This window comes from Odocoileus virginianus, chromosome 26 (genome assembly GCF_023699985.2).
Source record: "Odocoileus virginianus isolate 20LAN1187 ecotype Illinois chromosome 26, Ovbor_1.2, whole genome shotgun sequence".
NCBI classification, from domain to species: domain Eukaryota; kingdom Metazoa; phylum Chordata; class Mammalia; order Artiodactyla; family Cervidae; genus Odocoileus; species Odocoileus virginianus.
In genome coordinates this window covers 45697449-45719498 of record NC_069699.1, presented here as the reverse complement: position 1 = coordinate 45719498, position 22050 = coordinate 45697449, and the positions used below count along the sequence as shown (strand labels likewise).

Below are 22050 nucleotides of genomic sequence, written 5' to 3'. Positions count from 1 at the left end.
TGGGTCGGGAAGATCCCCTGGAGGAGGAAACGGCAACCTGCTCCAGTATTCTTGCTGGGAAAATCCCAAGGACAGAGGAGCCCAGTGGGCTACAGTCCACGGGGTTGCTAAGATGAATCAGACAGGACTGAGAATGCACAAAGGCTAGAGGAACAAAGGAACTTCTAGCTGGTTAGGAAAGGACACCATTACTAAGCTAGAGAACAAGAAAAACAGACTACGGGGCAAGCAATTAGACACGCAGAACTCAAGGTGCCTATGGGAAATATCCATGTGGGGATTAGAAGGCAAGTTAGAAGTGATCTGAAGCAGAGGAGAGATACCAGTGAAAGAGAAGTAAAACGGAGAATATAGATAGTTAACTACTGAGCCCTCATGTGTCAGGTTCTACACCAAGCATTTTCATACTTAATTTCATTCAAGGATTACAAAAATATTTTAAGGTTAATAATTATCATCCACATTTTATAGATTAGGAAAATAAAACTTGGAGAGGCTTAAGTTGCTGAAAGATCAAAATGTCAAAGAACAGCAGAGCTGCATTTAAACCCCAGAAGTGGACCCCAAAGCCCATGCTCTCAAGTATCATGCTTTGCCTCCAAAAACAAATGTAATAATTTACTGAATTATTTACTGAACTACTACTACATTTAGGAGCTGTAATACATACTTTTCCCCCCTCATTTACTCAACAGACCGGAGTTAAATAACTCAGGTTCTGTAACTTTCCTTCCTTTCTCTACTCCCTCCACATGTCCAGTGCACAGCATGCACACACATAGTGTCAGTGCAGAAGCATGCTGCACACAACACTCTTAATTTTTCTATTCAGGAATCCAAGAGAACTTCCATATTCCCAAATTCAAAATCATCTCACTCCAGTATGAGCACAGATGCCTTAAGAACCCTCACCAATATGCAACTCAACACCAAAGAGAAAATACCTTGGCCACAGCCAGGACTTTGGTAATAAAGAAGTCCATAATTAATCTTATTTCTTTGAACCAATACCAGATTAAAAAAATCTATCCACTCTATTCCCAACTCTGTCAAGGCCTCAGGAAAAAGCAGACTATTTACAGAAAAATAAAGGTACAGCATCTGTTGATGATAATCTCTGGAGAAAAGTAAGAAGCAAACCTACTGCATTCATGAAATCATCATTCTTGAAGAGTATTCTCAGCAAATGGCCCAGCATACACTCTGGATCAGCTCGACCTGCCGAAAGAAGAGGGGAGGAGCAAAGGAATGAGTAAGTCATCCCAGTTAAGCAACTCAGACCTCTGCAAAGGAACCAGGGTGGTTGTAAGTACCATTAAAAGGCCAGCAAAAATTAACAGAAATGAAGAAAAGATTCCCTTGATGAACTAGATCTCATTAGAAGCATTCTTTAAAATTAAAAAAAGACAATGAAAAACTTCAAACACTACTTTCTAACCTTCCCATCTCCCAGTATACTGTCTACACATCAAGGTCAAATTAAACAAATGAGCATAAGACACAGACCAGCGTCACTCAGAGTATACAAGGTCTATGGAAGAATCATAAAGGATCCTAAGAGAACAAAAACGCCTGACCTCCCAAAGAGAAAAAGGAAGGAAGCATAGTTTCTCTTGATGGGTGGCCTGGAGAAAACAGGCTCCAAAGTCCAGTTTCTCAACTATAAAGCCAACAGCAGCAGTAGTATGTCCTCAAACCTGTAACAGGCCAGGTTTGAGACAGAGGGGAGTCCCACCAAGCTAAAGATAAAGTAAACTTGGTCATCTTAACTTCTGAGCTCCTAGAAAGAGAAAGGAGGCCAAGAACCTAGGATTTACTCAATAGAATTCACTAATCGTTGGGAAAATTATTGGTTTGCTTTTAAAACAGGTGTCATCTATTTTATTTAATTTTCAGAGTGGCAAGTTTAGTCAAAGGATACAATTTAGGATGAAGATTTTAAGTTGCTGATAAAAAGTTTTTACCAAGCTGTAATTAACACCTCAAAGTAATTCACAAAACAGAAGTTAGAGAACAGCCTCAGAAAAACAAATGTGGACCTCAGATTACCTAACTTTATCTGTTTATAAATGATGAAACTAAGACCCCTTTTTTTTCTTAAAGAAATTATGCCTAGCGACAAATATGTTTTAATATAAGGCACAGGGAGGAAATAAATTGTCTTTAAATTTCTACTGAAAAAAGGCATTCTTCTCTCCCTTCTTCCTTGTTACCATTTCCAAGGCATCCTTTCCAAGGCAACATCACTAAGCATGATCCTCTCTTTTAATTCTTTTCACAGTCCCATGAATTAACTTCTTTTCACTCTCCCACTTTTTCTTGCTCTTTCTGCCTTACTGAAGATGTGAGTTCAATAAGCAAAAGTGTTCTCAAGGTCACAAGTGGGGATGTCTAGGACAAGAGCAGCAGGTAACATCACATAACCACCGGACACTCAATCTGAAATGCCTAGCTTATTTACATTTGGGAATGAAAGTCTAAGTAACAGAAGTATAACACTGGTACCTTCAGGTGGATATACAATGTCCTTATTTTTATTAAGTTCCACTCATTTCACTGTCTTTCCAGTTACAACATCTCAGTCTCTTCTCTCCAAAAAGAACTGCTTCTGGTTTTACAAATAGAAAATTTATATGTAGTGTGGACCCATACGACTTAAGTTGTACCCCCTGGTAATCTACCTTCGAACATAAAATGGCAGTCTCAAGTCCCACACAGTTCTGTATTATAGCAAATTCCACGCCAAAGCAGGCTGGGTCTCTGTGGCTCACTGACCCAAAAGAAAACCACATTAACCTGAGGTAGCATATTTTAGCTATTGGAACATTAGAAATCAAGAAGTCCATTTATTATTCAAGGTTCCAAGTATCAATTTCATAACTAAGAGATATTAAATGCATTCTCAACCACATTTCCCCATTAGTAAAAGGATAATTATTGTTGTTAGAAAGATGAAGGCACACAGAGTATAACATCTTTTGGTTCAAAAGTCAAAAAGAGAGAACATTTTTTTTCTTTTTAACTCTTTGTAATCATTTCAACTAATAAGGTATATCTATATAATCTAATTCCTTTAAGTACTTGATAAATGTTAAAAATATTTCCATTTTTCCAGGAATTTATTTTTCCTTGCTGCCCCCACCTTCAGCAATATTTTAAGAAATTCTATTTCAACTGAAAAACAGTCCTTATAGTAAGCAGTTTTCTTTTGTAAGAAAATTAGAGCCAGAATTAAGAAAACACAGATCTCACCAGGATGTCGATCATCAAATGGGTCTGGATCCCCCTTACGATATTCTTCAGTTTCTTTTTCAATCAATTCAGACATCCTAATACAAAGGGAAGACAAGGTCAATGCTAGACAAGCATACAAAAAAAAAGACGTACCACCACCTACAACAGTCAATGCAACAGTCAAAGTAAAAAATAAAAGCAAAAAATTAGAAAGAGGGTGTTGTCCTGACAAACATAAAGATCTAACCAACAATCTCATAAAACAATTTCCACTCCCAAATTCATTCTTCTCTCCAACTCTCCTGTCTCAAAAAATAGCACTACTATCCCCTCAGAAGCCAAAAACCCAGGAGACATCCTTAAATCCTTCTTTTTTCTCCCCTTCCCCACTGCAATAATTCTTATTAGCTCTACCCACAAAATATCTCCTGACTTCAATCATTAAGTCTTGACCAGAAATGTCCAGAGCATACTGTTTTGGACTCTCTACTCTCAAAATAGTAGACTCCAGACCTCTTCTACTGTTTTTGACTGTTCATTACTTACCCTCTCTGTGCCTAACCTGTAATATGAGGATAACAGTGCCCATCTTAAGAGTTTCCCTGAGGTTTAAGTTAATATATATGTACCCTGCTTAAAACAGAGCTTGACATCAGAGCTACTTAGGTGTTGTTCCGATGAAAACTGGGAATCAAAAACAAATGGCGGGGGGGTTCATGAGGAAGGGAACATATGTATACTTATGGCTGATTCATGTGGATATATGGCAGAAACGAACACAATATTGTAAAGCAATCATCCTCCCATTGAAAATAAACAAATTAGGGGGAAAAAAAGAACAAATAGGGCCTCCCTCACAATGGCTCAGTGGTTAAGGATTCACCTGCGAATGCAGGAGACATGGGTTCATCCCTAATCCAGGAAGAACCCACAAGGTCCCGGAAGACTCGGAGCAACTGTAAGTCCATGCGCCACAATTACTGAGCCTGGGAGCTGCAACTACTGAGCCCATGCACCCTAGAGCTGGTGCAACCCAAGAGAAGCTCACATGCTGCAATGAAGATCCAGCACAGCCAAAAAATAAAAGAATAAAATTATTATTTTTTAAAAAAAATACAAAAACCAGTTAATCTAAGGCAGATACTGATGTGATGCAGCAGGAGGGAGCCTTCTGGAGGTAGTTCTCAAGTTCTATAAGTGGATCTAGGTGATGATTTTACAAGGAAAGAATCCATCAGAGCATTATACAACACACAGTCATTGCTTGGTATCTGTAAGGAATTAGTTCCAGGACCTCCCAGGGACACTAAAATCCTTCAACTGTCAAGTCCTTTACATAAAAATGGTATAGTACAGTTGGCCCTCCACGTTCACATATTCAAGCAACCATGGGTCAACTATAAATTACTGCACTGGCCAAAATGTCCGTTCAGGTTTTTCTGTAATCTCTTACAGAAAACACTGTAGGAAATAACCAGTGAACTAACAACAGACCCACAATTTGGAGGATGGTAGGCATTTTGCCCCTATCTAAAACATACTTTTAACTCATCCTACTGCATCTTTAAATTCTCAGCCTAACCTTGAAGATATATTTTACGATCTTGCTCCATGTAATTTTAGCTTCCATTCCTACCTTATATATTCACCCTGCACTCTGGTGGAGCCCATTTCCTCCCTGCCACAGAAACATGCCCAGTTCATTCTCCCCTAGATAGATACCTTTTTCAGTCACATTTTCACTTTTCCTAGAAAACCTTGTCTTCTTTGCTTTTCATCAATATATATTCTACCAACTTTCAAGCCCCTGTTCCAAGGAACCTTTACCACATCCTATATTGGAAAGCCCACTGGATTTGGAGTTAAAACCCAGTACCCTAACCTTAGCTTTCTACTGCCTGGCTATACAAGCAGTCTTTTTCAAGTTGCTCAGAGGATGGCTATCTTTTAACAATGTGGCTCTCAGTGATACTTTTAGTAACAAATGAAGAAGCTGTCCTGATAAACAAAAGGTCTGGAATATTCACAAACCATCTGCCGGAGTTAGCACTTCATTACCTACTATCCTGTACCACTACACACTTTTTTTAGATCCACTTAGTTGCCTCACAGATAGTTATCTCCTTATACACAGGGTTCCTCTACTTTAGGCTTTGCACTGCCGAGTACCATAGTATAATGACAAAGTTCAGGTGCAAATACGATAAATAATATGAAAAAATCTTGAAAATAAAGTTACTTGTTTTTGGCCTCACTGCACACCATGCAGGATCTTAGTTCCCCAACCAGGCACTGAACCTGGGCCCTTGGCAATGGAAGTGCCGAGTCCTCACTACTGGATCACCAGGGAATTCCCAAAAATAAAACATTAAAACACATTTTTTGAGCAATTTAGTGAGTCTACCATGAACAGTACCATTTATAACTCTCTCCTCCTTTCAAAATTACATCAATAATCCACATGCTAAATGCACAATATTTAAGATTCTTTAATTCATATGGCTATATCTCAAGTAGCTTGTGATTAGTTCTTAATCTCCAATGCCTCTACGAATGAAAATATACTTTCCACCAGTCAACAAAAATCCTTTCCATAAAATAAAAAACTGTACTTTCACATGTTTCGAATCTATCAAGAGCAGTTATGAACAAAGCATTTATCCCTGTTTAACCTTTCATAAGACCATAGTTCTTTTTATCCCTAGAGAACAGATCATTGCATAAACAAAATTTTTTTCTCTGCTATATCAAAGATTAGATATTAAAGAGCCTGTTGTTTCAAATGCTTCCTGTTAACAAAAATCATAGGCATCCCTCCCTAGTCTTTATTTTTCACTCTCTCTCCTTCTTAACACAGTCATTCAATAAAATTATGTACCACAGTTTACTATGTACCAGGCAACGGGCAAGTCACTGTCTGAAGAGACACGAGGAGACACCAGTAAAAATCAGAAGTAAAAAAATGAGAAAGTAAAAAAAAATGAAAAAATGAAGAGAAATGAAAATGAAAGAAAAAAAATGAGAAGTAAAAATCAGAAAACTTACAGTTTAGTAAGGAGACACATGTAAAATGATAATTACAGTACAAGTGGTAATTAAAATGAGGGAAAAATTTTTTAATCGAAATAGTTGATTTACAATGTTAATTACCACTGTACAGCAAAGTGATTCAGTTATACGTCTTCATACATACATTCCATCTTTAAATATCCTTTTCCATTATGGTTTATCATATGGCATTGAATATAATTCTCTGTGCTACAGTAGGACCTTTTTGTTTATCTATTCTATGTATAAAAGACTACATTTGCTAACCCCAACCTCCCATTCCACCCCTCCCCCAACTCCCTCCCCTCCCCTCAGCAACCACCAGTCTGCTTTTCTATGTCCATGATTCCATTTCTGCTTCATAGACAGGTTCATTTGGGTCATATTGTGTCATATTTTAGATTTCACATATAAGTGGTATCATATGGTATTTACAGACATGATTCTTGAACTGCTTCCTGAAAGGAGTAGAGCTTGCCAGGCAGATATACCAAAGAAAGGCTTTTCAGGCCAAAGAAATAGCAAGTATAAAGGCAAACAGACACTGGAAAATATGGTACTGTTCCTCACTGAAAAAGAACAACACTATGAGGCAGAAAAAGGAAGTAGGGGCCAAATCATAAACAGCATCATAAGCCACTCTGAAAAGTTTACATTTCATCTTGTAGGGAAAGGGAGCCAGAAAAGAATTACGAGTTGAGGTATGACAATCAGATTTGTGTGTGAAAAAGATAAATCTTTCCATAGAGAGAATGTTGTATTAGAAGAGGGTAAACTGGAGACAGGGGTAATGCATACTGCCTAATAAGTCAGCCAAGATATGATCAATACCAAACGAAGAGAGAGGGAAGGGAAAGAAGACGAAGCAGAAATCCTCAGGGCTTAGTGATTAGGTTGTGCTAGGAAAGGAATACACTAGGGAGAATGATTTTCAGTTTTTGGTTTAAAACCATCTGCACCAAGGCAGGGAGTACTAAAGTACCTGCTGGGAACGAAGAGGGAGGCAGGATGATGATAAGAAGCTCTATTTTGGACACAGTGCATTTCAAGTGTCTGTGGAACAACCAGGAAAGGATGTATACACCAAACGGCTGAGAAACGGGTCTGAAATTTTTATAAAGAAGAGTCTGAGAAAAAGAGACTGAGAATAATTTTTTAAATCATGGACAGAGGTAAAACTATCTAGGTAAAATACCTAGGGTGAAGAGAGAAGAGAACCACCAACAAAACTCTGGAGCTAAAACACTGGCAAGAAGAACCTAGGAAAGAGGACGACAACAAAAGGGCCCGAGAAGAAAAGGAAGCAATTTTAAAAGCTTCAAGACATAGGGACATAAAGACTAATTCTGACAGGGGAAAAAAATGCATTTAGAATTTCCAAAGTGATAATGTTCTATACTATTCTCCAATGTTTCTTTTTTCTTTCTTGGCCATGTTGCACAGCTTGCAGGATCTCAGTTCACCAACTAGGTGCTGAACCTGTACCCCTGGCAATGAAAGCACAATTAATAACCACTGGACCACCTGGTAATTCCCAAATTTCCTTTAAAAAAAAAAAACACTTAATTGGTCATACCTGGTAAGAATGGGTACCATGTCCTGCCCACTGCCATGTTCCTTTTCCCACTGCTCCAGCAGGGTAGTGAGCTCAGCTTTGGAGTCCACATGTACCGCTACTGTAGTCATGGCTTGACCTAGGCAAGAAGCAAAATACAAACACACAAATAAACACAGGCAAATAAATCTGACATACTTCCTACAAAAAGGAAAGTGAGGAGGGAGGGAAAAAAGGATGACCAAACAAGGAAAATAAAAGTATGGGAAATTTAACCCTAGGATAATTTTATTTGTGGTACAGTGCAAAATCTGGGATTGGGGACCTGGATACTCATAAAAGTCTGACAAACAAGTCTTTTCACCTCTCTCAAGCTGTTTGCTAGACTTCGGGAACTGGATCAAAATCATTTTTAACCTTTCTATGAGCAGGAATTACTGAGAATCAGGCAAAACCTATGGTTTCTTTCTCCTCTCAGAAACACACATACATGTATCCCTGCTTTTCAGAAGTTCACTTTATGCCACATCATTTTTATGGCATCACTGACTCAATGGATATGAGTTTGAGCAAACTCTGGGAGATACTGAAGGACAGGGAAGCCTGGAGTGCTGCAGTTCTTTCAGCTCAGAGTCAAACACGGCTTAGCAACTGAACAACAATTTTTATGGAAGACCTACATTAGTATCTGTTTTTGCTAACCCAAGGAAATCTGAAGAGGATTTTTGCTTTTACTGAAAAAGGCAAAAAGCAAAAACAGCATTGTGTTGGTTTCGCAGCAAGCCATTCTCACTGCTGCAACCCCAAGCGGAGAAAGGCGCCACCAAGCTCCTTTCCTACGAACTGCAATAAGCTACTATAGCTCTGAACTGTGCCTATGAGCATCTGGGCTTTATCTCAATTTTTGTGCATCCATTAGCAAGACGTGTCCTAAGGCAACTGCTTCACTTTATGTTACTTCAGTTCATGAAAGGTCTCAGAGGGACACTCTATCTACAACCTGTACCTGCACATTATTATGTACAATAATCTCAAATCTAGATCTGAGGTCCAAACCTGGAAATCCCAAATCTAAATCTGAGGGACAAACCTGTGAGGCTGCTCTTTTTTTTTTTTAAGATACAAAATACAGCAAATACTCCCAGAAAGACTGTGTTCTTCTAAGTCTTCAGGGGAAAGTTCTATGAAAGATAAGCAACATATTCCTGTCAATTCTTAACAAAAGATCAAGAAATGGAAGTGGTTATCATTACTAATATGAAAGCTAGGAAGGAATATTATAAACTAATTTGTTCTTCAGTCTTCCTAATCTATCTCACAGCTCCTGGAAGGAGGATAACAGGCTGGAGAAAGGCAGAAAAAGCTGAGCTGAGTGATGAGCCCAGGGGTGCAGGACAGGGAGGTGAGACAGGCTCTGGAGTAGCCATGTAAGACACCAACTCAGGGAAGAGAGGTTTACAAGGGACTCCAGAAGGGATAATAAATGAGACCCAAATAAATGTTCAGATAGTTTACTTCTCTTGCCAAAGCAGTCTCCAGATCAAAATGTCAAATCCTGACATACAAATGTGTATTTTCACAGACACAACAACCCTTCTATAAAAACCTTTTTCCAAAAAAAAAAAAAATCACTAGCCCATCTAGGATATTTGTTCACTCTTCTAAAGGCGTCTAACGTAAGACCAAAAGAAACACACTTACCACCAACCCTCTAAATTGCAGGCTTCCCTCATGGCTCAGTCGGCAAAGAATCTGCCTGCAATGCAGGAGACCCGGGTTCGATTCCTGGGTTGGGAGATCCCCTGGAGAAGGAAATGGCAACCCACTCCAGTATTCTTGCCTGGAGAATCCCACGGACAGAGGAGCCTGGTGGGCTACAGTCCACGGGGTTGCAAGAGCTGGACACAACTTAGAGACTAAACTACCACCACCATTCTAAATTTAATCATTTATCTTTTAATCAAATTGAGGCAATTCTAATAGTAGACAGTGATTCATGCCACCTGAGCTACCCCTAAATCCAAAGGAGAATATTTTCAAAACAAAGTTAAAATGCTTCTTTTCTGCAAAGAATCCACATTTTCAGTTTTCTAGCCAAAGTCACAAGAGAAATACTGCAAATGTGACCAAATAATATGGACCTGTGACTTCAACTTGAGAAGACCCAAGGTATATTTTTGATTGCAACCTAACTATAAATGCATTTTTAAAAATAAATTTACTTAGAATAGTCATGAACATGAAAGCCACACAGTTGTGTCTGACTCTTTGCAACCCCACGGACTATGGCCTGCAGGCTCCCTATCCATGGAATTCTCCAGGCAAGAATACTGGAATGGGTCGCTATTTCCTTCTCCAGTGAATCTTCCCAACCCAGGAATTGAACCTGGGTCTCCCACCCTGCAGGTGGATTCTTTACCATCTGAACCACCAAGGAAGCCCCAGAATATATATATAGTTTTTTAAGTTGTGAAGACAGTAGAGAATTCCCATATACCCGTCACTCAGTTCAGGTTCCCCTAATATTATCTTATAGTGACGTGATGTCAAAATTAAGAAACTGAAAATCAGTACATTACTTTAACTAAACTCCAGATCTGACTCACATTTCACCAGCTTTTCCATTCACGTTCTTTTTCTGTTCCAAGATCTCATTCAGGATACATTACTTTTAGTTGTCATGTCTCCCTAATGTCCTCTGGTCTGTGACAGTTTTTGAATCTTCCCTTGTTTTTATGACCTTGACAATCTGGAGGAGTATTAGCTAAGGGGTAGAATGGGGTGATGATTTTATCAATGTTTCCCCCAATTTTATCAGTGTTTCCTTCAGTAAAATTTTATGCTGAGGTAAGAGATCTAAAGACTGGGTAAAGTAGTAACAAATGGTAACAGCAGTTAATCTCTTACAACACATCCTAAAAATGCAGGAGAAACGGCTTTACTGGTGCATTCTACCACACACTTTAAAGAAATAAGATTACTCCTCAAATTATTCCAAAAAATTAAAGAAGAGGCAGACTTCCTAATGTAGTACATAAAGCCAATACTACCCTGATACCAAAGACAGATAATGATATCACTAGCAATCTACAGACTGATATGCTTTATGAAAACAGATGTAAAAATCCTTAACGAAATACTAGAAAGATGAAAACAGCAGGACATTAAGAGGATGAGATACCATGACCAAGTGGGATTTAGCCCAGGAATACAATGGTGGTCTGACATATGCAAATCAACTAAAATAACACAATACATTAATAGAATGAAGCGGGGCAGGGATGATCCTGTGATTGATATAGAAGAAGCATCTGACAAAATCCAACACCCTTTTGTGAAAAACACTCGCTAAACCAGGAAGAGAACTTCCTCAATAGGGCACGGTAAAGAGCATTAATTACAAAAACTCACAGCTGACATGGGCTTCCCAGGTGGCTCAGTGAGTAAAGAACATGCCTACAATGCAAGAAATGCGAGTTTGATCCCTGGGTCGGGAAGATCCCCTGGAGGAGGGCACGGAAAGACACTCCAGTATTCCTGCCTGGAGGATCCCAGGGACAGAGGAGTCTGGAGGGCAGCAGGGTCCATAAGGTCGCAAAGAGTCAGACACGACTGAAGCAACTAACAGCTAACACATACTCATTGGTAAAAAGACTGAAAGCTTTCCCCCTAAAATCAGAAACAAAACAAAGTCTCTTTTCACAACTTAAGCACTGTGCTGAAGTTCAAGCCAGAGGAATTAAGACAAAAAAATTAAAAAGCATCCAAGTTGGAAAGGGAGAAGTAAAATTATCTTTATTGACAGATGACATGGCCCAATATATAGTAAATCCTACAGAACTGACAAATACTACTGGAATTAATAAACAAGTTAGCAAAGTTATAGAATACAACATTAACACAAAAATTACTTGTATTGCTGCACAGTAGCAATAAATAATCAAATACGAAATTAACAAAACAATTTCACTCAAAATAGCACCAAAAAGAATAAAATGGTAAGGAATCAATTTAAGCCAAAAGGCAAACAACTTCCTCAAAGAAAATTACAAAACATTGCTGGAAAGAATAAAGTTTAAAAAGACCTAAATAAATGGAAAGACATCCTGTAGTCACAGATTAGAACACTTAATATTGTGAAGACAGCAATATTCTCCAAAATGGGCAATTGTCAACACAATCCCTACAAAAACTAATGATGTTCTTTGCATTAGAGCAAATAACAATTCTAAAATTTATGTGTAACTGCAAGGAATCCTAAATGACCAAAATGATCTTAAAAAAAACAGAATTCACACATCTGACTTCAAATCTACTATGTAAAATAATCAAAATTCTGTGATACAGGCATAAGGAAAGACATATATACCAACACAATGGAACCAAGAGTTCAGAAATAAAATCTCACACTTATGCTCAACTGATATTCAACAAGTAGGCCAAAGCCAGTCAACAGTGAAAGAATTTGTTGAAAGACCATTACTAGAAAGACTAATGGTCTTTCAACAAATTGTGCTGAGACAACTGAATATTCATGTACCAAGGAATGAAGCTGGATCCTTGCTTCACATCACATACAAAAATTATCTCAAAATGGATCAAAGACTTCAATATAAGAGTTTAAACCATAAAACTCTTAGAGGTAAACACAGGGTTAAATCTTCATGACTTTGAAACTGGCAAGAGATGTTCATCTGACATCAAAAGAATAAGCAACAAAGGAATAAATTGGACTTCAACATTTAAAACTTTTGTGCCAAATACACTATCAAGAAAGTGAAAAGACAATCCACAGAATGGAAGAAAATATTCGCAAATCAGAGCTGATAAGGATCAAGTATTCATAATATGTAAGAACACCTACAACTCAACAATAAAGAAACCTGATTCAAAAATGGGCAAAGTGGCCAAAATAGCTCAGGTGGGAGAGCACCAGACTGAAAAGTGGGCAAAGTTCTTGAAGAGGCATTTCTCCAGTGAAGATGTACAAGTAGCCAATAAGCACATGAAAAAAATGTTCAACATCGTTAGCCATTAGAGAAATAAAAATCAAAACTACAATAAGATACTAATCATACCTACTAGGATGATCAAAACCAAAAAACTGTAAAAGTACCACTAGCAAGGATATGGATAAACCGGAATGAACACTGCAGACAGGAATGTGAAACAATATAGCAGCTATAGAAAAGAGTTCAGTGGCCCCTCAAAAAATGTATAAGAAAAAGTTAAACACAGAATTACCGTGAGCCAGCAGTTCCACTTCAAGGACTATAACCAAAAGAATTGAAAACAGATATTCAAACACTTGTACACAAATGTTCAAAGTATACTCATAATATTCAAAAGATGAAAACAATCCCAAAGGTTCATCAACAGATGAATGGATAAACAAAATGTGGCTATATTCATACAATGCAGTTATTATTCAGTAACAGAAAGGAATGAAGTACTGAGATATGTTACAGCTGTGGATGAATCTTTACAACAATATGTAAGGCAAAAAAACTAAAACAGAAAAGGTCACATATTCCATGATTCTATTTCTATGAAACATTCAGAATAGGTAAATCCATACACAGAAAGCTACCGAATGGTTGCCAGGAGCTGGGGGGAGGGAGAAGTAGGGAGCGACTGCTTAATGGATATAGTGTTTCCTTGTGAGGTGAAGAAAATTTCTTGGAACTAAAGGAGGTGATGGTTGCACAACACTGCTAATCTACTAAATGATTAATGGTTAATTTATCGTATATGAATGTTACCATTTTTTTAAATGGGGGGGGAAGGTCCAAGAGGGAATGTCTCTTGGATAACTTAAGCACTCAGCCTAGTAGGGCTTATAAAAGCAAAGTTTAAAGGAAATAATATCTCTAATGAAGGTCAACTCAAGTCCATTGAAATAGTAAAATTTAAAAAAATAAAAATAAAATAGTAAAATTTTAGAGTTCAATTTAAAAACACACATAGACTTCTAGTATCATTTTCAAAATTTCAAATTAACTATGCCCAAATATAACTATACCTTTGGGAAAAATCATTTGCCTAGAGAAAATATAAACTTAAACTAAGACAATATCAATGAAAATTCATTTTACTCTCTATGAAAGATTATTAACAAAATGCAAAAGGTGTAGCCATCTTGTTATGGACAAGACAGTGAAGGTACATTACTCATTCCATGTTTCAAAGTGAGTTCTTCAAATGGTATGCAGAATTTATGGCCAGTCTAATAATGATACAATAGTTATCAATCACTGAATATTAGTATGAGATAGACACTTGATTATTATCCTGAAATTTTACTGCCGTATTGTCCTTATTTTACAGATGAGGAAAGGGGCTTAGAGAGGTCCCCAAGGCCATTCAACTGGTACTTGGTAGAAAAGGGGTTCAAGCATTCAAATCCCAACTCTGCCAACATACCTGTGAGATCTTGGTCAAGTTACTTAACTTCTCCAAACCTCAATTTCCTTATCTGTAAAAGGGAAATGGTTGTTGTGAGAGTTAAACAATAATCCTATCCATAAAACGGAATAATATAAAGCTCTACAAAAGATATGTAGAGGGAATTTACTGGTGGTTCAGCGGTTAGAGCTCAGGTTAGGACTCTACCTACCAGGGCCCTGGGTTCAATCCCTGGTTAGGGAACTAAGATCTCTCAAGCCACACAACGAAGGCAAAAAGTAGAAAATCCTTTATCCCAAAGGATGCCTGCCGAAGTATTTAGGAGTGCTGCACCTGCAACTTATTTTCAAATAGTTCCACAAAATATATACCACATCTACGAGGCAAAATAACAACAACTGCTGACTCTAGATGGATAAACAAGTATTCATTTTACTATTCTCTCAACTTTTTAATATACTTGAATTTTTTCCTAGTTAAAAAGCAGAAGAATACTAAGAAGCATTTCCTTTCCTATATGGACCAACTCTCAGTACATGGTCAAGTGATAAAACCAAAGTTTGTGTATGTGTCTGTCTGTCTGTCCCTGGAAGAATACCTAAGAAACAGAAAATATTACTTTTTGGCAGGTAACTGACTTTCTGAAGGATAAAGGTAGAAGAAAGATTTTTCACTGTATCACTATCCTAGCTCTACCACCGTCCCACTATTTTGTTACCTTTTGTAACTTTTGAATTAAACCATAAAATCTGTCTTTTTGTAATACATGGTACTGTATAGCCTATTAACTTAAAACTATCCCAAAGCCTAAAAAAAGTTCACGGTAAGGAGAGATCCCATCAGGTTACAATTCTGAAACAGATACTTGTACGCAATCTTTATTTAAAACACACACACACACACTGGGGAAAAACACAAATTTGGAGCTTCAAGTAAAATTTACCTAATAATTAGTATGACATGTGAGATCCTGTATAGCAGCAGTCTATTACTGTCCATAACCATGACAGAAACAACATAAATAATTTGGTAAGAAACCAACTTACCTCAATCACTTCAAACTAACAAGTGGCTCATTCTACCAGACTCCTCCTCTATTAAGTCTCATTACTGTACAAGAGAACAGTAAAACGCTGTGCTCAACAACTAAGATATTTTGAGCATAAAAGGATTTCCTTTATAGTTCCCAAATTCTGTATCTATTTCCTTTGTATTAAAAAACATATTACCACTCAAAAATGGATAACTGCAATATACAAAACCCAAATTTTGACAGCATCAAGCAGAAGAACAGTAAATTCCTAAAGAGTCTAATAATACAAATTCACATAAACTATTTAAGGTTTACTGAGGAGAAAATTACAGAACATTGCCAATGAACCTCATTCCGTACATTAACAAAGCGTTTACAAGATGCTACTAATAATTAAAACCCGTAGACTAATTTAAAGGCTTCATTGAAAAAACAAGAGTTAAGGAAAAACTAAGGGCAACGTAAGTCATCTGGGACTCAAAAAGAATCTCTACGAACAGCCCCAAACTACTTCCTCAACAAAAACGATACCGAGCGCTAACAGTGCAATAAGAGGAAGTGAGACGCAAACCGTCTAAGAGAGAATTAAGCAAACGAATGACACTCAGTTAAAAACAACTATAACCCTCATTAACAGGATCCCAGGAAAGTTGGCGGGCGCTCCAACGTTTGGCTCTAATCTGCAGAACCTCACACCTCGCCTTCCGCCCCTCCCCTCCACCCGGGGGGGGGGAGGAGTCCCGGGAGAGCCCCGCCCCACCTCGCCCGAAAGATAGCCTGGCGGGTGCAAGGGGGAGGTGGCACGAGGCCGAGGGAGGAGAGAGCCCGCCCAGGTGACTGGAGCTAGAGGCGGAGACACAGAAAAGGAAGGGGGCCGCCGTAGGGCAAGGAAGATGGAGACCACCCCCCACCACCACCCTCCATCTCGCACAGAGCGAAGACTAGGAGGACTGAGAAGTAAAATGTGACGAGCGGAAGGAGAGGCGCCCCTCCCCCAGGCAGGGGCGGGCACACCCTTGCCCCCCACTCCGGGCGGAAGAGTTACTCTTGGGAAGCTTCTTTTGCGGACTGGAGGAAGAACGTGGAGGCCCCGCCCCCCGAGCCCCAAATCTGGAGGAGTAAAAGTCTAGTCAGGCCTTGGACCAAGCCTGCCGGGAGGCCCGGCCCGCCCCCTCCCAGCCGGCGGCCCAGGCAGGTGCCGCCCCTCCCCCAGCCCGGCGCCCACTCTCCCGCCCGCCCGACCACGCGCCCTGTCTCCTCGCGCCCCTCTCAAAGAGCCGTCCCCCTTCCTTCCCCACTCACCTTCCCGGGCGGCTCCGCCGCTCCCCCCTGACCCCGCCAGCGGCCACAGTTCACACACACAGCCTCAGGTCCCGCACTCACTCTCCCTCACTCACACACAGCGCGACCACGGCTCCGGAGCGGCCCACATATTATGCGTCACTCTCATGCTACGTGCCCTGCGCGCGCGCGCTCCTCCCGACTTGGCGCGAGGACTGCCGGCAGGAGGCGGGAGGAGAACACCAGGGTGTGCCCCGGCGCCGCTTGGGAAATGAAGTTCCACCCCTAGGGGCGGGACCCACCGAGTCGTGGTTGGCGCGTGGGCATTTTGCCCCGCGCGTTGACTTCTGGGGTTTGTAGTTTTAGTATAAACGCGAACTGCTACGTGCTTATTGGCTGCTCATGAAGACGGAAGCGAAAAGTGAGGCTCGATCCTCCCAGGCCAACACCGGAACTGCTGGGTACCTTCTCAGTACTTTATTCGGCCCTGTGTGACAAGTAGAAGTCTTTTAGTCTCCTATTTGCTCCATTGGACCTAGAACATACCAGGATCTAAGAAAATATTTCCCAAAGCGTGTGAGAAATCACGGCACTCATTAAACAAAAGGCTTTGGTTTTTGTCTTTCTGTTCAAGACCTAGCCTGTAGAATAAAAAAAAAATTCATCCTAGGTATTATATGTGAAGCAGAGAAAGGGAAAGAATCAAAAGGAAATAGATTAAGGCAGAGCTGACTTCGGACGCCATCTAATTTATTTTGCAGCTGGGAAAAGTGAGACCGAGAGTGTGAGTGACTTGACTAACATCACACAACCAATTAGCAACAGAACCAGAACGACTCCTGACTCCGACTCTGGGATCCCTTTTTGGAGACGTGAAAGGTAAGCACCACAGCTGAGCATACTCTCTCCCTAACGGAGGTCCTACCCAGCCTTCATTCCTAGGAGCACTGAGCAAGTTCCTACGCATTTTTATGGCGTCCTCACAGCAATTTCACGTGGGAAAAATGGGACACAGCAAGTTTGCTGCCATGCTCAGGTTCCATAGCTAGTAAGAAGCTAGCCAGAGCCTGGATGCTGGGTCTCTTAGTTCTGTTGCTCACAGAATCTCGTTACCCGCCTTTAAGAAGAAACCTCCCTCCTTCACTTAGGTTTGTAACTTTAAACAGCTGATGTTCAGGCACGAAATTCTAGAATGTTGGGTGGCAGCACGCAGACATGTCACCTCTCTGCAATGCCACACAGTTCTGTTCTCTGTGCCTCTGGGATTTTGCCTGTCTCAGTAATAGCCACTAGCATTTCCTTTGACTTCATAGCTCTGAGCCAAGTGTTTTACCCACACAACCCTCACTACCACCCCACAGGGTAGGTACAGTTCGCCACCTCCACAGAGGAGAAATCTGAGCCCAGATTGCTTCCCCACGGAGTGGGGCCCAGGTTTGTGGGTGCAGAGGCTGTGGACCAATAACTTTCCTACATCCATCTTCCAACACTCCTGCAGCTGACTTTCATGCTGTGACTCCGTGGACCATGAACCCAAAATGCATGAGCATGGAGCATTCAAGCCTTAGATACCCCTCCCTCTATCCATGAGCCAGCCAGTGCTGTGCAGCTTCCCCACTGACTGGGGTCCTGAAAGGCAGACCTCGTGGGAACCCAGGTTCCCAGTTCCTCTACTCCTGTCACAGCTTCAGCCTGCCACCAGATGGCGCTGCTCATCTTCAGAAAATCAGCCTGGGGTGCTGGATAAATGATGGGAATAAGGGGTATATCCCAGAGGCCCTTTGGAGAAGCCAGGGCCCAGGGGGCGGCGGAAGCAGAACAGGAGATAATACAGAGCCTGTCCAGCAACTGCTCCCTCCATAATCTGTTCTGTAATGCCTGCGGCCCCCCTACCTCTGCCAAAAGCTCCCCACATACACAGCCACACACCGTAGGCACTCCTAGACTCCCCTGGGCTGCACACACATTTCATACACGCTCACTGACACATTTCATAGGTCAAGCACAGGTGCCAGAGACTCAAGCACTCCCACGCACTGGCACCAATCCTCACAGCCAGCCTTTTCACATTTAAGTACATGGCGAACACGAAGCTACAAATAATCGGGCCCACACTCTCAGCTTGGCCTGGCACATCACGCCTGAGTCATTGGAAAGAGAGATTCCTTGGCCTCTTTGGAACAACATTTCTGGACTCTGTCTCCCTCCGCTCTGCCTCTGCCCGTCTTCCGCTGTGGTGCACCTCAAAAAGAAGCATCAAAGGGCAAGAAGTCATGCTTGCAGGGCTGTCCAGTGGCAGAGGGAGGGCAAGAGGAGCTCAGCACCAAGTCCCCCAGACTTAGGTATGCTCCATCCGGCCTTCATCCCCACACATGCTCATGCACTGGGCTAGGAAGTGATAACACCAAGTCCTCTGCACTTTGGCATTCTCCTCCCCTTCCCCTTATCTCCCCTATCCCTCTCTTTTCCCTTTTCCACCTCCCCTTCTCTCCCATCACATGCTTCCGTGTTCACGGGACCCAGGTGCTCCCATCACAACTCCTGTGCTCCTCCTCTCCCCCACATCTCTTCCCACTCTGCTATTGGCTGAACAAGACTACCGCAAGTGTCCAGGAGTAACGGGTCCAAGCTCCGGGGACCCCAACCTCGGCCAAAAGGGAATTCTAATCATTCCCTGGGAGCCCCCTACAGCCCCCTATAAAGATGGAACACTGCCCGCATTGCAGAGGCAGTGTGCAAAGCAAGCACCCCTGCATGACTGCATCCAAGTCCACTAATTCCATTTCACAGAGTGAAAAACCGCCGAGGCTGCACCTCATCCAGTGGTCGCAGACACTGTAGTCTCCAGAAGTCAGCCCCCCGCCCCTGCCTCCAGCCCACACAGGAGTCAGGGAAGAAATGAAACAGCAACACCCCTTCAGCCCTGCCCTAACTCCCATGTAACCAGGGGCCCAGCCAGAATGAGGAGCTCCCTGCAATATTTAAGACAGACTTCTCTATTTTTAGTTCTTCTTCATCTGAAATTAAAATGGAACTGGACATGCTATACTTTATCTAGCAACCCCACCTCAGAACCACTGCTCAGCCACAGACCACTCCCAGGACTCCCCTCAGTGATTCCATGGGTCTCGCTTAAATCATCTGCAAAATAGTTAGGAACAGCTGCCTCCCAGTGGGTCTCGTTAAAGGTTAGAGGGGCCAGGCAGTCAAGGCTGCCTTATCTAAAAGTTCATCTGGGTGATATCAGGTTCAAAGTCCTCCGTTGTCTCTTGAACCCTGTCACTGATGGTGACAGATAAGAAAAGTTTCTTTTCCTCTTCATTGGGAAGTTTATAGAAAGAGACAGGTCATCAGTTGAGTCTAGCTTTGGAGGTCCACAGCCCCGAGTCCTGACGCTGCTGCTCCCATTGCCCTGCTGTGGGACCCTGACCTTCACCTCTCAAGCCTCAGTTTCTCCAGCTGGAGAATGGGAATAGTGCCTCCTTTCAGCCTTGCTATGAGGACTAAATGTGATCATGCCTGTGAAGTGCTCAGCTTGGGGCCTGGCACACAGGAAGTGCTAGCTAAGTGGTGGCTATTTCTATCGTAATTTTTCTTGGCCTCTGGCTGTCCCTGCTGCCGTCCTGCAGGACCACATCAGCCCTGGCTGATTTCTGTTTGCTCCTCGTATTACTGCCTGCTTGAAGAGCTCAAGCTTTTCTCATCAAAATGAGAAATGAGCTCCTTTCAAGAAAAATCCTAAGGCACATTTTCAGATGCACTGGGAAACAGTGGAGTAACCATCCTTAGGGATCATCTTTCCACTCTCTGGCCCAGCACAGAACTCTGAGTGGGTCAGAGGGTGGATTTAAGGGGATCGGCTCCTAGGCCTCCTCATGCCTGAGAAGGCTGCTATCGATCAAGGGTGAGAGCGGTCAAGGCCATGTCACCCTCCCCAAACCAGTCTGTCAACCCTGCCTCCCTGCTGAGATGAAGCCTGCATCTGGAATCCTGCTCAGGGCACACTTATTCCTTTCCCTGGGCTCCTCTGGCTGGATGGTAATGTCACAATCAAAGTAGAGGCCATGGGGATGGCCAGAGATTATATTCCCGGGCCACCCTCACAATAGACCTGCCCAGCACACACAGGGGCTGGAACATGCAAAGGCCCAAAGTCTGTCCTCCAGGTGCTCCCGGGACCTGTCAGATCCCTGAGCCTGGCTGCTCGTCATCATCCTTGTTGACTCCTGGGGCCCTGCTCTTCCCAGAGGCGGTGCTCCAGGTAAGAATTCAAGGTTGGTGAACAGGTGCAGGGGAGGTAGGGAGAAAGCAGTCCCGGCCTCTCTTGCCTTAGGTTTCTAGAATTGTAAATCCTTCGGAAAAGAAACAACAGTAAAGTCAGCATTGAGGAGAGACTCTGTTGCTCTTTTAACAATGCCTGTTTGTAGCCATGAGACTTCTACAGGATTCAAGACTCTCTGGCCTTCAAGTATCACTTGAAGGTGCTCTGAGGACTGCTTTGGGAGACCGTGATGAAGACTCAGGTCAGATAAAGCTTCCCACCCCATCAGTTCCTTCACTGGGAGGGGAGGCTGGGAGCAGAATGACTGTTCGATGAGTGGAAGCTGGTCTGACCTCCAATTCAGAGATCAGAGACCCACCACCACCACCTGGAGTAATCACCAACTGCCCCACCCCCAAACTCAGTGGCGATGAACCTGGACCCCAAAGAGATACTGGCAGATGTGGGCAGGAACTCAGTTAGACCTGGGAGCCAAAGCCATCAAGGTATGGGGCGGGGAGGGGGGGGGGGGGCGGTGTGCTTCTAAGTGCAGAGGATGTCCCAGGCTCTTACCATGAGGCACTTCTTCATTCCCTCAGAGGTAGGGGGGTGTCTCTCCATGAAAAGTCACATGATGTTCCTGAGGGGAGCCCCTCGGCCCACCTCCTGCTTCACCAGCCCAGATTTGTCACAGGGGGCCTTTTGTGAAGTCACAAAGCTGGCTGCCTCCTGCCAGGACCAGAGATCAGGACAGCCAAGGACTACTGGGCATGACTTGGGGGAATGGAAGTCTTCATTCAGAAGTGGCCTTTGGACTCTTGACAGGGGTCTGGAGGGCCTCAGGTTGTAGGGAATGAAGGACTCTGTTGGAGACCCAGGGAAGCAGGCAGTGTCTCAGATCCTGGTCATTGCCAGGAAGTGAGAACAGCTGGGGCTGTTTGGCTGTGGGTTTAACCCTCAAGGGCCAGGGGTAGTGGGGAAGGAGCATAGGCTGCAGCTGAGTACATACAGAGGTCCTGATCACTGATGTTCTGGGAGTTTCGTGGCAAAGAGAGGTTAAGACCTCCATCTGAACTGGGGATCAGATCTTCCCCTCGGCGCAATCCATCCATAATCATCTGCTTATTGATTCCACCTGCTTCTTGGGCAAGTGCACGTGGCCAGATTCTGCTGGCGTTAATAAGCAGCCTTGATGGCCTTGGGGGCGCCTTCGTCTGTGGGACTGCTCAGAGG

The 22050-nt window shown here is 42.3% G+C and overlaps 1 protein-coding gene across 9 annotated transcripts in view; it reads right to left on the bottom strand.

Annotated features, from left to right (window-relative positions):
* DCAF1 (DDB1 and CUL4 associated factor 1) overlaps nucleotides 1-21494 on the bottom strand; it is a 101038-nt gene extending 79544 nt beyond the window's left edge. For 3 of the 9 annotated variants that reach the window (XM_020876070.2, XM_070456009.1, XM_020876079.2), the window contains exons 1-5: nucleotides 21391-21494; nucleotides 16859-17043; nucleotides 7859-7976; nucleotides 3253-3329; nucleotides 1145-1218 (exon numbers count right to left, since the gene is read on the bottom strand). In XM_020876070.2, the coding sequence (XP_020731729.1) occupies nucleotides 1145-1218; nucleotides 3253-3329; nucleotides 7859-7976; nucleotides 16859-16883 (294 nt within the window). In that variant the 5' untranslated portion in view covers nucleotides 16884-17043; nucleotides 21391-21494. Of the gene's footprint in view, nucleotides 1-1144; nucleotides 1219-3252; nucleotides 3330-7858; nucleotides 7977-10443; nucleotides 10569-14260; nucleotides 14313-15288; nucleotides 15601-16577; nucleotides 16739-16858; nucleotides 17044-21390 lie in introns of those variants that run through there. The other 6 variants (XM_020876075.2, XM_070456006.1, XM_020876074.2 and 3 more) reach the window with 6 other exon arrangements.
* Nucleotides 21495-22050: the final 556 nt, after the last annotated feature.